This window comes from Monodon monoceros, unplaced genomic scaffold (assembly GCF_005190385.1).
Source record: "Monodon monoceros isolate NGI ecotype Baffin Bay Population unplaced genomic scaffold, NGI_Narwhal_1 Super_Scaffold_8, whole genome shotgun sequence".
NCBI lineage: Eukaryota > Metazoa > Chordata > Mammalia > Artiodactyla > Monodontidae > Monodon > Monodon monoceros.
Window position 1 is genome coordinate 54726595 of NW_021703785.1, and position 15877 is coordinate 54742471.

The following is a 15877-nucleotide window of genomic DNA, read 5'->3' on the forward strand; positions in this document are numbered from 1 at the left end:
ATGGAGTCAACAAAAGGAGCTCTTCCTGTGGTCTATTAATAATTCAAAAGCCTCCTCCACTCTCCTCCAGCTCCTTTTCCTTCTTTTCATCCTATTTCATCTTCTTTCCAAATAAATAGCCTCAGCTGACTGGCCACACTTGGGTAATCAGAGCACAATGCAATTAATGACTGTTTACAAGATTCTTGCTAGTATTTTTTTACGCTTTATAGTGTTTGGCCTTTAAAATCAAGTGAACATGGAGACTTTTTTTTTTTTTGGCTGTCTTTCTCTTTGACAAATGGTATTTATGCCTTTAAAACTTTTTTTGTTTTCATTCCAGAACCTTTTACTGATGAGATTTATCAAAATGCAACTGCAGATCCGCCATTGATTGTCTGAACACAAAGTGCTATTAGGAAAATGATCATGACAAGGAAACAATAACAAAGAGCAGCTTTAAAAAAAAAGCCAGACCCTTAACTCTTCTTAGGAGGGGTTATATTTTTTACCCCCAGAAATAATTCATCAAAGTCTGTCACCCTGAATAAAATTAGAGTTTTCTTTTAGCTTTGGTAATAGGCAAGTCGTGGAAAAGCAATGCTCAGAAACATTTGGTTAAAAAAAAAAAAATATATATATATATATATATATATATTTTTACTCACAGAAAGAGAGTTTGTGATTTTATTTCTAGTGGAGGAATGGGACCCAGGAATCAGATATGCATCTGCCCACAGAGCTGCAGTTCCCCTTCCCCAGTACATGGGGACCATTACGATAGGTACAAAGTATTAAATATTTTCAACATGATATTTGATTAAAATATAGTCATAGTCTCACCCCTCTCTTCAAGCATAGGTATCAATCAGACTTCAAAGTATATGCTGAAGCAAAAAATAGTAAGAAGAGCCGTGCGTGAGGGAATTTTTCTCATTCACTTCTTACTATTTTCTTTCTGTGTATTTCCTTTATTTGCCTAACGTGTAGTTCCACTGAACTGTTATAAGCTTATTCGTTTTGCAGCAACATGGTCAAGCTTTGGTATATCTTGCTAGTGGTTGTCTTATCAAGGAGTTTAGTTTACTATATGATGCAGATGGTGGTCTGTAGGTGAGCCTGCTAACCTCTGGCACAGCCAGCTGTTATGATGCTCGTGCCAGGCTGCCGCTGAGGCCACCTTTAGACCTGCCGTAGTGAGGACCTTGAGACCGGACTTGCAACCCCGGCCTCTCTTCCAGGCTACCTTCCAGACTGCCTGTCTCTGCCAATTCACTGTGACTAAATCTGACCTCCCTTCAAATTGGCTGTCTTCCTAATTTCTATAATTTTTAGAGGCAATGCTGTGCAGTGAAAAGAGTAGAAATGAGGTGAAAATGGGGTTGAATACAAACTCAACATTTGTTGTTTGACTTGGAGCCAGTGTTATTCTTCCTGAGGCATATTTTCCTCCTCTGTAAAGTGTCAGTAAGAAAGACTGGAGGATTGTGGGCACTTAACAGGTTAACATTTATAAGTGCCTATCCCAGTGCCTGGGACAACACAGATGCTGAATAGTCACTCACTTCCTCCCCTTTCCCTCTCTGGCAACGACACTACCATTGCCTACAGTGTCCAGGTTGGACATGTTGAGAGCAGTTTTTCTCCTTCCCTCTCCTTTACCCTTAATTAAAGCCAACTGCCAAGTAATTGGATATTAGAACTAGCAAGAACCTTAGAAATCATAGCCATCTGATTTATTGACAATACATAGAGACATAAGTCACCAATTCTCCTAGCAATTTGTCTCCCGTGTCAATTTCAGTAACAATCATTTGGTGATGAAATTTGTTACTTGATACTTGGCGATTATATTCAACAAAAAAGAATCAACCAACTCTTCTTAGTTTAGTAATGATGGGCAAACACAGCTTCCAACTCACAAGTCAAACTTTTTTTTGTGGCCGCGCTGTGCAGCTTGCGGGATCTTAGTTCCCCAACTGGGGATTGAACTCGGGCCCTCAGCAGTGAAAGTGCCAAGTCCTAACTACTGGACCGTCAGGAAATTCCCAAACTCTATTTTCCTAAATGCTGTCCTATGGCTCTTTATGACTCAGTTTCTTTGGCAGAATTTCCCCTGCCCCTGGTATGTCCCTTCCCTCTTTGCCATTCACTGAGGAGAGGAATACATCTCAGAGACAACTGGAGGAGAAAAGGATCATAGAAAAAAACAACAGGAAAAAAAGATAATTCCAAAGGAAACAACATCAATTTTGAAAAGCCTAAAAGTTGACTAATGAATGACAATAATACATATAGCCTCAAAACTATTTACACCATGTTTTATATATGCTAGGGCATGAGTTTCTGTTCTGTCAAGTGGTTTATAGTAGAAAGTCCTAAGGGATTCACCCTACCAAGCAAAATAAGAACTAGATATGTTCATGTGTGTGTTCTTTATAACACAACTATTCTTCCTTTCCTACTCCATGCTGAACACCCATGCACAACCCAAACCTCCTCTCTGATACCTTTATCCTCTTCTCCCTCCCATGTTCTATGTACAAGAAAAAAGTAAATTATCCATAGACAATGCATAGTACATGTGAAGACAAGAAAAACATAAATCATGTGAAGTGTTAAGGTGTAAATAATTACATATTTTAAAAAATCAAGAGTCTATTTCTTTAATTTTCATAGCTACTGAATATACATATCATCCAGAATTTTCTCAGTAATAAAACTAGAGCCAGAAAAGAAAAAAAGACCCTAGATCTAGTGAGATCCTTATTATACTGACATCTACAATTTGGAAGGGCAACATGGAAAGTTTCAGAAAGAGCTGACCTTCAGACTTGAATGTTCTGCTCCCCAGTCCAATGCACTGATTGGATTCCATGAGGGGCAAACAAGTGGGGGAAACGACCCACCACCATCTAGGATTCTAGCGGGTTACCTCTGAAATGCGAAGGCATGCTGCTCACAGAACAGGATGGTGGCCACAAGGACTCCAAAGCTATCAAGCTTCATCCCCACAGCGATTTGCTATCAAACAAAACTCTCTGAAGAGAAGGGTCCAGATAGCTGATTACTTAAGAGCCTTCTTTGCACACTGGTTAAAATATAATGGCATGTTCCCTGTCGTTTCTGTGCTCATTCGACTTCGCTTCCATTCCCACCCTCAAAAAGAAAGTATGATGAGAGCTGTTATTCTCATTGTAGACTATCTAGAAAATATTTAACTCTTCAGGGAAGATGAGGCCAAGAATAAAAGGATAGTAATACAGTGGAAACGTGTCTTGTTTGTTGAAGAACCATTGCCATAGAGTATTGACCCATGGATCTCAGCCCATGCTGAGGGAGGTCTCCTGTGGAGTACTAACTCATTAGGTCTTCCGTTGCTTTTCTCTTTTTCAACATTTTCAACTTACATGAAGACATAAAAGGTGAGCTTTTCAAATTTATGGCTGAGAAGGAGAGCTTATATGGAGGATTATAGGATCTCCATTCAAAGAGAGTTTTCCTCGTCCATGTGGAATGATGGCTCCACCCGTAAAAGAATAAGAATGCTATGTGTGGGGAGCTCTTCTGAGAAGTAAAAGAATCAGGTAGTTGTGAATCATGTTTATTTAGGGAAGGTCACCATAACAGCCATAACACCATAACAGTCTGAATCAAAGCCTACCGTATGTCATTCTGAAGGTAGCACCATCTAACATTTTGTCTGGTGTGAGGCCACATCTAACCTCTGTAAGTGGAAGGACCCTGGTCCCCTTCCTACATTCCCACTGGTAAGTGCATTTGAATGCTCTTGAGGTCAGGGCAGGCAAATTTGCAAAATAAATCATCCTCCCTTCAGTGGACTTCTGAGAAGGAAAGGATTGAGAGTTCAGAGCTCTCTCTGGGATTCAAAGGTATTGAAACATATTTAATGGATCGAGGTGACCGCCACTGAAACGACTGGGTTGGCCAGAAAGCTTGTTCATGTTTTTCCATTCCATAACATCTTATGGAAAAACCCGAACGAGTTTTCTGGCCAACCCAATACATTTTATATAAGAAAGAAGGAGAAAAAAGAAAATACATGCGTTTCTGCTCATTTGTGGAGAAAGAAGCACAGGCAGGATAGACCAGAAATCAATGAGTTGGGTTACCTCCAGTAGGTGAGTGAAAAACAGTGGGAATAAGAAGTGGGTAGAAGAGGGAATACGAACCAGGTAGAAGAGATGGGGGGAGGGACATTTCTGCGAGTAAAACTTTTTGAATACCTCTGTATTTTAGAACCGTGTTAATTTTTCACATACTCAAAACAACCAGTCAAGTAAATAAAATGAATACAAACCAAACCAAATGAATGTAATTTTGTTTCAAATAAATAACATAACCACACTGAAGTGAAGAGGGGGAAAAACTAACCAAAGTGAACTTTTTTTTTTTTTTTTTTTTGGCAATACGCGGGCCTCTCACTGTTGTGGCCTCTCCCGTTGCGGAGCACAGGCTCCGGACGCGCAGGCCCAGTGGCCATGGCTCACGGGCCCTGCCGCTCCGCGGCACGTGGGAGCCTCCCGGACCGGGGCACGAACCCGCGTCCCCTGCATCGGCAGGTGGACTCTCAACCACTGCGCCACCAGGGAAGCCTCACAAGGCTTTTTTGATGGACAAACATTTTTGTTTCTCTTGGGTAGATATCTAGGAATGGAATTGCTAGGTCATAAAGATATTTAGTTTTATAAGCAACTCCTGTGCCTTTTTTCTAGGTAGTTGTATCATTTTATACGCCCACCAACAATATATTAGAGTTCTAGTTGGTCCACATCCTTGTTACCTGACGCCGTCTTTTTCATTTCAGCCATTCTAGTAAGTGTATGGTGGTGTCTAATTTGGCTTTCATTTAAATTTCTGAGATGGCTAATAATGTTGAGAACCTTTTTTGTGCTCATTGGCGATAAGTATATGTGTGTGTATGTGAGTTCCAATTGTTTGCCTGATTTTTAATCAGATGGTTTGTCTTATTACTGATTTGTAGAGGTATTTATATACTCCGGACATCTATATGACACAATAAAAGGCAAAATTACAGATACAGAAAATAGGTTAGCTGTTGCCAGGGCCTGAGGCTGGGGAGGAAGGGATTAACCTACAAAGAGGTACAGGAGAAGTTTTTGGAGTGGTGGGAAAATTCTCTGTTTTGATTGTGGTGGTATTTACACTGTGTACAGGCAAAATTCCTCAAACTGAACTCTTAAGTTACATTTATTGCATGAAGAGAGAGAGAGAAGAACACAACAGCTTGATCAGATGGACTCCACCCTGGCTCACAGGCAAATCTCTTAGCTTCTCGGAGGTGCAGTTTCCCCTGCAGAAAAATGAGGTTAATGATAACCTACCTCTGAGGGCTGTTGTGGGAATTCAATGGGATAGCAGCTGAAAGTGACTGGCAAAACAGGTGTTTAGGGCTTCCTTGGTGGCGCAGTGGTTGAGAGTCCGCCTGCCGATGGAGGGGACACGGGTTCCTGCCCCGGTCCGGGAAGAACCCACATGCCGCGGAGCTGCTGGGCCCGTGAAACATGGCTGCTGAGCCTGCGCGTCCGGAGCCTGTGCTCCGCAACGGGAGGGGCCACAACAGTGAGAGGCCCGCGTACCAAAAAAAAAAAACAAAAAAAAACAGGTGTTTAGTATGTCCCATTCATTAAAAAAAAGATAAACCAGGAAGGGAGCTGAGAGGGGCCAATGTGTTCTCTTCCCGGAGCCTTACCCAGGTCAGGTGAACCTTGGTGACAGCTGTCCTCTTCTTCTTCGGCTGCTCCCAAAGAGTTAGGGGATGAGTCACTGCCCCAGAAGCCAATCTAGTCCTGGGGGATCGATCTCACTGAATCATGTCCCCTAGGGACCAGCTAATTTGTACAGTTGCTCTCCAGTCAATTTGTAACATTAGGTGGCAAAAATAATATGGCAAGTGTTTCTTCAAGAGCCGTAACCCTCTGCTTTTATTAAGACGGTGCCTAAAAGGATAACCTCCCTGTGAATAGTGGCTGCTTTGCCTTCTCTCAATTGGAGCGGGCTGAGGATAAGGGCAACGCCACCGTGATCTGGACGGGCCGGGACTTGGATATGCAGCTCAGGCTTACTGTTAGGTAAGCGCTGAGAGAGTCAGTCAATTTCATGGCATTTTGTCATGAGTTTAGGTGCAGCTCAATTTTCAAGTTTTCCTTTCAGAGTCTTTCAGCCATTAAAGCTGCATAATCTTGGGAGGTTTGGAGGACACATAATTGATAAATGTGTTTTCCTCCACACACTCTCTCTCATGTTTATTCATGCAGAGCGAAGCAGTTTTAGAATTTGCACAAAAGGTTGGCGTATCCGGCCCCCTGTGTTTCTGAGGGGGGAGGAAAGATGATGCCATCTTGGGAGTCATTGTAGAGGGGGATTTGAGGCCCGAAGGCAGAGAACTCCATCTCAGGTTCTCATGCCCTCGCTTTGGCTACAAATACTGAGCCTGGGAGTCGTGGCACCAGGAAGGTTACTAGACACCCAGAGAGGCAAATGCTCGTCGGCTGGATGGTTCAATTGTGAAGAAAGCAGGGTTTGTCCTTGAAACACTTCCATCCCTTCATTCCCCGTTTCTAACCATTACTCCCTCTTATGCGTCTATCCGCTTTTTTTTTTTTTTTGCGGTACGTGGGCCTCTCACTGTTGTGGCCACTCCCGTTGCGGAGCACAGGCTCCGGACGCGCAGGCTCAACGGCCATGGCTCACGGGCCCAGCCGCTCCGCGGCATGTGGGATCTTCCCAAATCAGGGCACGAACCCGTGTCCCCTGCATCGTCAGGCGGACTCTCAACCACTGCACCACCAGGGAAGCCCTATCCGCTTTTTAAGATGCTGCAGCCAGGCCGCCCCTTTGAAGAGCACCCCAGGCTGTATCCCATTGGTTCTCAAACTTGACTGGTAATTAGAGTCACCTGCACATCTTTTAAATCTCCAGCTGCCCTGGCCACACACGTCAGATCAATTATATCAAAACACCAGAGGGCGGGGCATAGACACCAGCTTCTTGTAAATCTCCTGAGATGATTCCATTGTGCAGCCAGAGGTGAGAACAGCTGGGTTGCGCTAGCGCTTCTCCAGGGGTGGCCTGTGAGTCCCAGAATCTCTGAGAGTATTGGTGGACAATGCAGACTCCTGGACCCACCAGCCCTCTCAGCACTGAACCTCAAGGTGGGATCTGGAAAGTCTGTGTTTTAACAACTTCCCCAGGTGATTCTCAAGCACACCTGAGTCTGAGAATCAGCTCTAAACCTTTCTCTAGTCCATCTGTTTCTCATGATATGGTAATTTTCCCTTTCCTTCAGCCATACTAGTCTTTCAGTTCCTCAAAGATAACCATCTTCTTCCAGCCTCTGGACCTTTGCCTATTATAGCTGTTTATCTGGAAGGCACTTTGCTCTCTCTTTGCCATTAGGAAATTGGCAAAGATAACAATGATGAAGCTATAGCCCTAGAAAATCATTGTAAAGTGCATGTTTTGGAGGAGAAAAGAGTAGGCACCGAAGGGCCACAATCCCCTCCCCCTGGGGCAGTTTGGTTTACTAAGTCAGCTAGCTGTCACTGGAAGTCATAGAGAGGTTGCTCCAGAGATGGTGGGAGAAAACTCAGTAGGTTTGATGGAGGTATTGAAGGAACGAGAGAGAAGACTTAAGTGATGTGGCACCAACTGGGTCAGATGCATGAAAGCAGCAGCCCTGGGCTGCAGGTAAGAGAAGGCAGTGCCAAGAGACACCTTAAGTTACCCAGCAGGACCAGGGACATGTAGCTTTTGGAACCTGTGGCTGGCAGTGGGTGCCGTAGGGGAGAGAGGGGCCATGGGGGAGAGGGACAGCAAAGGACAAGGCTGGGTGATGGGGGATATACCCAGATGGAGGGCAGAGCCACTTTGGCTACCTCCAATGAACAGTGATGATGGGGAAATGTTAGTGGAGGGTTTTTTCAATCTCTCAAGTCTAGTGTTACTGGGAAAGTGTGATCTGATTTAAAAAGTTGGTTCAAATGCAACTGACTATCAACTGCAGATCTTCTTTTCTCAAGCGTTTCTCAAACTTTCAAGTGCACATGAATTAAGTGCTGATCTTATTAAACTGCAGATTCCGACTCAGTAGGTCTGGGGTGGGGCTGAGATTCTGCATTTCTAACCAGCCTCCAAGTGCCCCTGGTCTTGGCCCCAAACTTAGAGCAAGGAGGTTTGAACATTCCGACTCTTAACAGTGGGCCCGTGGTCTTGCCCAATCCAAAAGTGCCTGCTGAATCATTCACTTTTACGTTGTATTGCACAGAGCTTTAGGATGAAATATTTGCATGCATTCTAATCCTCCAAAAATTAGACGTGGTAGCTCTTTATTCACCAAAATACTTATTGAAATGGAACTCCCCAATTTTGACATGCCAGATAATATAAAAATCCCTGCCGTTTTGCCGACCTCTCTCTGAGTTGTTAAAGGTGAGACCGTGGGTCCTGACTAGCTTATCTGTGCTTTTGTGTCTGACCTAAGGTGGGTTATTAAGTATATGTAGACTTCAGACATGAGAAGACATTTACACAATTTTCCTTTTCCTTTTTTTTTTTTTGGTCACCTACACACAGCCGCAGTTGGTAAACTCCGGCTTCTGGAAAATAGGGGGTGAGGACACCGTGGAAAGAGCAGTCCTTGGCAGCCGAGAGTTCAATTCCTGGAATTTTATTAGGAAACCGTCAAAGGAACTAGATTTCACAAGAGGATCGGTCAGCACTGCTGACTCGTGCTGAGCATCAGCTCTGGTTACTGGATCGTGAGGGCGGCAGAGACGTGCCATGTCTAGCTCACTAGGACAGCAGCGCCAGCATTTCATCCAAGCACACTGGTACGCTGGGGGGTTGGGGGGGGACAGAGAGCAAAGCCGATGATATCTCGGCAGCTGCTGAATGACAACAGGTACAGTAACTGCAGGGAAGGTGGGCCTCGGAGCTGCCCAGGGACACTGGGAGCACAGGGGAATGTCTCTCGTGCATTAAGCACCAGTCTGAGATGGGCTGGTGTAAGGTGGGCTGAGTTTCCATACTTTTTATAATCGAGACCACAGCTGTGCTCCAAGGGACAGACTAGATTGTGTGTGTGCGTTTAGGTGGATAAAATCGCTAGATTGGCTGAGACTTGAAGAGCCCATCTAGTCCTATGCATTGTCTCAAGACGGGCTCTAATGGCATAATTTCCAAACAAACAGGAATCCATCCCCTTCTAAAAACTCTGCAGGTAGGTCTATTTCACAACTTTTCTCACAATGACTTCTCTCTGGCATCTCCCACAGTCAGGAAACATTTGTTCATGGCTAATACAAATCGATTTTTCAGTTACCCAGCTCTCCTTAAAAATCTAGAAAGTGCTTGGCACTGCTGGAGACATCAACATGGAGAGGCATGGTGCCTGCCCACTTCTCATTAGTCGGGGCTCAGATCTTCTGCAAAATGTTGCTAATCCTTCCTTCAGAACTACTCTCTCCCCTGAGCTCCCATACTTTATTTACAAATTTGTTATAGCATTTATCACATTCAGCTTTTGAGTACATTTTGCATGTGCACATTATCCCCCCACTGGATTAACATACTTTAGATGTGAAATGGAGAAGATGGGAGGGGCTCAAGGGCCCATCCCAGGTCAGGGCTCTTTGTCAAATACTTCAAGGAAACTTCAGAGGAGGATTGATGTGTGACTCTACAGTGTTTAATACCTTTGCTAGAGCAGCAACTTAAGTACCTGTTACATTAAAATGAACATTCTGAGCACAAAAAGTGGACATAATATTCACGGTGGCTTTATATGCTGTAGCAAAGGATTGAAACAACCTAAATACCCATTTGTAGGCCACTGGTTAAATACAGGTTGGCACGTCCATTCAACAGAATACTGCGCACCTGTTGAAAAGACTGAGGCAGGTCTATATTCGGCAACGTGGAACAGTCTCCAAGGTTTGGTGTGAAGAAAATGAGATGCAGAATGATGTGTATGGTATGCTAATATTTGCAATAAAAAGGTGTGTGTGTGTGTGTGTAACGTGCGTAGGCTATTTCTAGAAAGATACAAAAGAAATTGGTAACAGTGGTCGCTGACGAGGAGGGGAACTGAGGTTTCGGGACAGAGGTAGTGGTGGGTTGGTAAACCAGATCTCTGGGGATAAAAACCCCTATTTGTAGAGTCTGATTATTTCTATGCTGTAAATACGCCCACCATGGCCAATTTCAAGATAACAATGGTTTAACACTGGAGCCAGGTGGAGCCAATACGAGCTGGCTTCAAAGCACATCACTAGACACGGGGGTGGGAAGGTGGCCTGCTTCCCACTGTGGACCCTTTGGTACAATTTTACTTTCTGACGTCATACTTGGATGGGCTAAAATGTAACAATAAACTTTTAAATTTAGAAAAATTATCATGTTCAGATGGCTGTATTCCTTTAGCCTTCTCGTTCTCCAAGAGTCTTAGTTTTCTTCCCTTGATAGTATTCTGCTTTCCTGTACCTGTTCGGTCTTTCTGGTCAGGACCTATCAGTGCAGTCTTATACACACAAAAACACACTTAATATTGGTAACCTCTTGATATGTAGGGCAGGCCGCTACCTCCTAAGTGTAGGAGCTGTAGGAATGTCAGGCCAGGAAAGAGCCATCTCCAAAGAGCTGCTGCTGGTGAAGTCAGGACGCACAGCTTAAGCATAAAAGCCCAGCTTCCTAGCAGCTGTGCGGGCGAGTGACACCTGCGCAGCTCAGGATGTGACCCTGCCAAACAGATGCTTTTCTGTCCCAGCAGCCCACCCGCGGGGGCCGGCTGCAGCAGAATTCCTCAGCAAACGCCTTGCCTCCCACCCCGTGCCAGCCAAAGTGAGGCCCAGACAGGCTAGAGAGGAAACCCCAGGCACCGCCAGCCCTAAAGATTCCTCCTCGAATCATTCTAGAAACCATTTCGCACCAATTCCCAAGTCTGGCTTTTGCTCATGACTGGGTTCAGTGTGTGTCTGAGAATTTGTGTCTTAAACCTTTCATTCTGGCCTGCTTTTTGTCCAACCCCCTCCAACTTACTCTTCAGCTTTCAGCTAAAATATTTCTCTTTAGATGGCTTCCTCTGTTGTAAGCCTGTCTCACCCTGCCCGCATCAATCGCTCATCACAGCTGTCAGTGGAGTTCTTTATCCTCAGGCTTTCCTGATCAGCTGAGCGCAATGCCTGCCTCATTTACGGTGTATTCCCAAAACCGTGCGCAGTGCCTGACACATTTCAGCCCTCAGTGCGTGTTGGCCGAATGAATGAATAAGTTAGAGTACACTCTTACGAAACCTTCAGAAGACATCCAATACAGGGAACATTTTATTTGGAGAGAACTTGAGCGTTACTTCATTTTCATTGTCCTTTAAGGCAGTAACATGCTTCCTGGAGGCAGAAGGGGGAGAATTGTCTGAGGCTACATGGTGAAGTGCAGATTAAGACAAAGCCAACCACTTTGCAGCAGAAACACAGGTTATGGGCCAGGAGAAGCCACATGTCGGCTTCCTGAGCCCACTGCCAGGGAGCAGATCTGGGGCGATGCATTTCAATTGCTTTGAAAAATGGCTAAGTTCCACTACATACCACCCCTAAAGAAGATACCTCACCACCATAGAGGGGGTCTAGTGTTGGTGCCCAGTGCTCTGTTGCTATTTAGCCTTTGGTAAGTTTTCAAGGAAATTGCATAGTCTATTAGAGCTGCTCAAATTCACACTGTTCCTCTGGTTTTATTTTGGAATTCTTTAACTATCCAGTCATTAGCTCTTTGCAAAGCAATGCAGCCAGTTCTTACCCAGCTTGACACCTGGCTAGGTATGTGTGTATGTGAGTGTGTGTGTGTGTTGGCGTACGGGGGTGAGGTGCGGGTCACCGGTCATTGGCACATATGGCCCCTGCGAACTTGAGGGTACCAAAAAAGTAAACATCAGTCCTATGGCCTGGCAGCAATCACGTGCACTATGATCTAAGAGCAAATGAAATCAGAGCAAGATGGTTCCCAGTCACCAGATATCCAGCCATACTAGATCTAACACACAGAGCTAAATACACGGAGAGGCTGCACCCAAGAACAGATGCTTTTTTTTATGGCTCTGCACTGCCCCCTAGTGTCTTGCTGCTCAATGACACCCTCCTTGGATAGAACCTTCCACCAAGAGTTAAGAATCTATTTGAAGGCACAGTATTCAAGATGTTAGATCTGGTCAGAGCCCAAATCGTAGGGTTAAAAACAGAGGGCTTCCTATTGGCTGAAAAACTAAAATCTGATGACCTTTGGGACCCTAGTTCCGAGAAAAGGCTCTGATGACGAGTCTTGGGTCTTCAGGTTACCAGAGACCCCTGGAGATCCCAGCAGCCTGACTGATTCGTCAGATGATCCAAACGGCCCCAAGAGGAGGATGGCCGGCAGAGGTCGGCCACAGAGAAGGCAGAGTTCTGAGAGACTGGATTGCAAAGTCACAGGGAGACAGAGTGCAGAAGGGCTACACGAAGGAGGCTCGTAACAGATCAAACGCTGGCCTCCAGAAGCCGGTTTTAGGGCTGGTCTGATGATTCTCCCCACCTGGTTCTCACCCTAAACAAGAAAGCAGCCGATTTAAGCTGGTTCGAAAGATTATGTTAAAATTAACAACACTACATACAGCTTCTATGCTTGACTATAATGGCAAAAGCAGAAAGGGTGCCTGGAAAATAAGTTCTTTTTGTCTCTAGATTTTCAAAGCAATCAATTCAATCATAAAAAAAAAAATTTGTAAGAGACTGGGTCTTTTGCAAAGAATAAAGCACTTTTTGTTAAATACGCGAAGGCTACTTGGCTGAACAGATACACATGTTTTTTGGAACCTTGTATAATGTCACCAAGTTGAAAACTTCGGAATGGTTTGACTTGTCCCTGTGTTTCCTGGGAGCACCCAGTGCTGAGCAGTCAGAAACGCATGTGCGCCTCCAGTCCTGCCCGCTGGGCCTTACACCCTCTTCATTCCTTTCCCCATGAGGCAAGCAAACACCGTCATGACCATCTTGGGGTTCACTTCCACCAAGTCTTCTGGAAGGGCATATACTCGTGCTCCAATTTTGCGGGACATAGAGATGGCATACCTAAAAGAGAAAAGAGGGGGAATGAGGGGAGCCTAAGCAAGTATGAAGCGGACCCCTGAGGATCATAGTTATAGTCATTCTATATAATCTATACTCTCCACTCTGCACTATAGACTACCTGCTAGACAGAGCTCATTCCTGGTATGGCTGGAGCCAATCACTGGGTTCCTCCCGAGATCCGAGGGCAAATGCTGGCCTGACAAAGCTCCTGACTCCGCCAAACTTGCTGTCCAGCCTCGTGATAATGACCAAATTTATGATTTGTCCTTCGAGAGCTTCCTAACTAGCACCACTTTTGGTGCCTACAGCATGCTTATTCACTTGGGCTGTACAGTGCAGAAAATGTCATAGAACTGAACAAGAGTGTGTGCTAGGGAAGGTCTGCAGACACCATTTTAACTACAGAAACATTTTTACAAGGCAGAAAAAAGGGGAAATGCACCTGTAATACCTCGACCTTACCCGTCAAGTCCTTTCTTCCTTGTTCCATTCTAATCCTCGCCTACATGTATGTGTATTTATTTATGATACTATAATAGTAGAATAACCAGAGGTTTTTTTGTTTTTGTTTTTGTTTTTTTGCGGTACGCGGGCCTCTCACTATGTGGCCTCTCCCGTTGCAGAGCACAGGCTCCGGATGCCAGGCTTAGCGGCCATGGCTCACGGGCCCAGCCGCTCCGCGGCATGCGGGATCTTCCCGGACCAGGGTTCGAACCCGTGTCCCCTGCATCGGCAGGCGGACTCTCAACCACTGCACCACCAGGGAAGCCCCTAACCAGAGTTTTATATTACACATTTTTCACATAAGATTACCATAGCTGTAGCAGAATATTTTTGCTCTGTTTATAGTTATATGAAGGTAATTTTTATTAGCTGTAGTCTATTTTCAAACGGGCCCACACTATTACCTGGCAGTTCTTTTCTTCTCCTCATTCATTATCTAGTAACTTCTTGCAGTGGCTACTCCAGAGATTCTCCATTCCACCCAAAGCCCCATTACTCCCTTTGCTCTCCTGAAATGACTTTACTCTTACTTTATTGATCAAATTAATTTAAGAGCATAGGGCCAGAGCATCCCCATTTTTTCTCCTTGTCCATCTCTCAATCACTTCCTCTATATTAATTATTAATGAAATAAAATTAATTTTCCCATTATAAAATAGAGGAAAAATTATTAAAAAGTTAGAAAATAGAGCTTCAGACACCAAACAAACCATGCACAATCCTGCCACCATAGCCGCCTTTAGGATTCTGTATAATTCTTTTTACCCGTTTTTCTAAGTAATTTTGTATCTTGCCCTTACAGGACAGTGCTTAGGAGCCTGGGCTCTCAAGTCAGACTTTGAATTTCAGTTGAACCACTTGATAATTGTAAAACCTTGGGTGAGTTCCTTAAACTTAATCACATCCCTCTTGAACATCTATAGGTTCAAGGTCTTTTTTTTTTTTTTTAACTTCTGCGTCTTCATCCGTGTTCTTCCCTCTGCTGGAATAGTCTTCCTAGCTCTTTCACCTGTCCAGCTCCTTCTTACTTGTCCTTTCAATGCGTCCCAGCTTAGATGTTATTTGGTAGAGCTTCCTGTCCCCTCCACAGCACCCTGGGGTCCTCCTTCCGTACCATCCCTCACACTCTACTGTAACTGCTGTTGAATTATTTCTCTTCTCTCCATTAGATTGTGCTAGACATCAGCATATCAGGAACGCACGTCCCCACTTTCCCAAACTGGGCATAGAGAGAAGGGCGCTGCTGGGATTAGATACATAGCAGGGCTGCTGGGCACTAGTCATTCGTCAACCCTGGACTTGTGTTACGGGTTGAATACTGCCCCCCCTCAAACGTATGCAGAAGACCTAACCCCTGGTACCTCAGATGGTGATGTTATTTGGAAAAAGTGTTATTTAAGGTATAGCTAGTTCAGATGAGGTCATGCTGGGGTAGGTTGGAGCCCTAATCCAGTATGACTGATGTCCTTATAAAAGAGAGGGAGAAGAGACACAGACATACACACACACAGAGAAGACAGCTACGTGAAGTCACAGAGACACAGGGAAGGCCACGTGAAGACAGGGTTGGAGATTGGAGTGGTGCATCTATAAGCCCAAGGATGAGGGAGGTGTGGGACAGATTCTCCATCCAAGCCCTCAGGAGGAACCAACCCTGCCGACACCTTGATCTTGGACTTCTAGCCTCCACAACAGTGAGAGAAGAAATTTCTGTTGTTTGAAGTCACCTCGTTTGTGGTATTTTGTTATGACAGACCTAGGAAATAATACAGCCTGCTCTGAGAAAGGCACCTCTCTAGGGTAGAAAGGCACCTCTCTAGGGTAGAAAGGCGCCTCTCTAGGGTAGAAAGGTGCCTGTCTAGGGTAGAAAGGCACCTCTCTAGGAAGGCAAGCTTTCCATAAAGACCAGGTAGCAAATATTTCAGACTCTGTGGGCTTTGTCACAACTATTTCAACTCTGCTATTGTATCCGGGAAAGAGCTATAGAAACTATGTAAATAAAACCTGATGTATAAAAGCTGACAACAGACCAAATTTGGACTCTGCTGACCCTCATTCTACAAGTAAAGCAAACGGCAGTTGCTCTTAAGCTGGTGAAGACTCTGGTCTTGAACCCCACCCCTGCCCAGGCACATCCACAGATATTCACAAATAGAATGTTTATATTTGCACGCACCGTGTACAAACTCTATTCAGGAAGCCTCCCATAGATTATGACTAGGAAATTGGTTTTATGAAATTACAGGCTTGCTTATCAA

At 44.7% G+C, this 15877-nt stretch overlaps 2 protein-coding genes across 6 annotated transcripts in view; both read right to left on the minus strand.

Annotated features, from left to right (window-relative positions):
• Window positions 1-3099, minus strand: part of CPB2 (carboxypeptidase B2) — a 40101-nt gene extending 37002 nt beyond the window's left edge. Inside the window, exon 1 of the mRNA XM_029210479.1 lies at window positions 2915-3099. Coding sequence (XP_029066312.1) covers window positions 2915-2988 — 74 coding nt within the window. The 5' untranslated portion in view covers window positions 2989-3099. The remainder of the gene's footprint in view (window positions 1-2914) is intronic.
• An 8214-nt stretch (window positions 3100-11313) lies between these two features.
• LCP1 (lymphocyte cytosolic protein 1) overlaps window positions 11314-15877 on the minus strand; it is a 55064-nt gene continuing 50500 nt past the window's right edge. For all 5 annotated transcript variants that reach the window (XM_029209878.1, XM_029209881.1, XM_029209879.1 and 2 more), the window contains one exon: window positions 11314-13115. In XM_029209878.1, coding sequence (XP_029065711.1) covers window positions 12983-13115 — 133 coding nt within the window. In that variant the 3' untranslated portion in view covers window positions 11314-12982. The remainder of the gene's footprint in view (window positions 13116-15877) is intronic.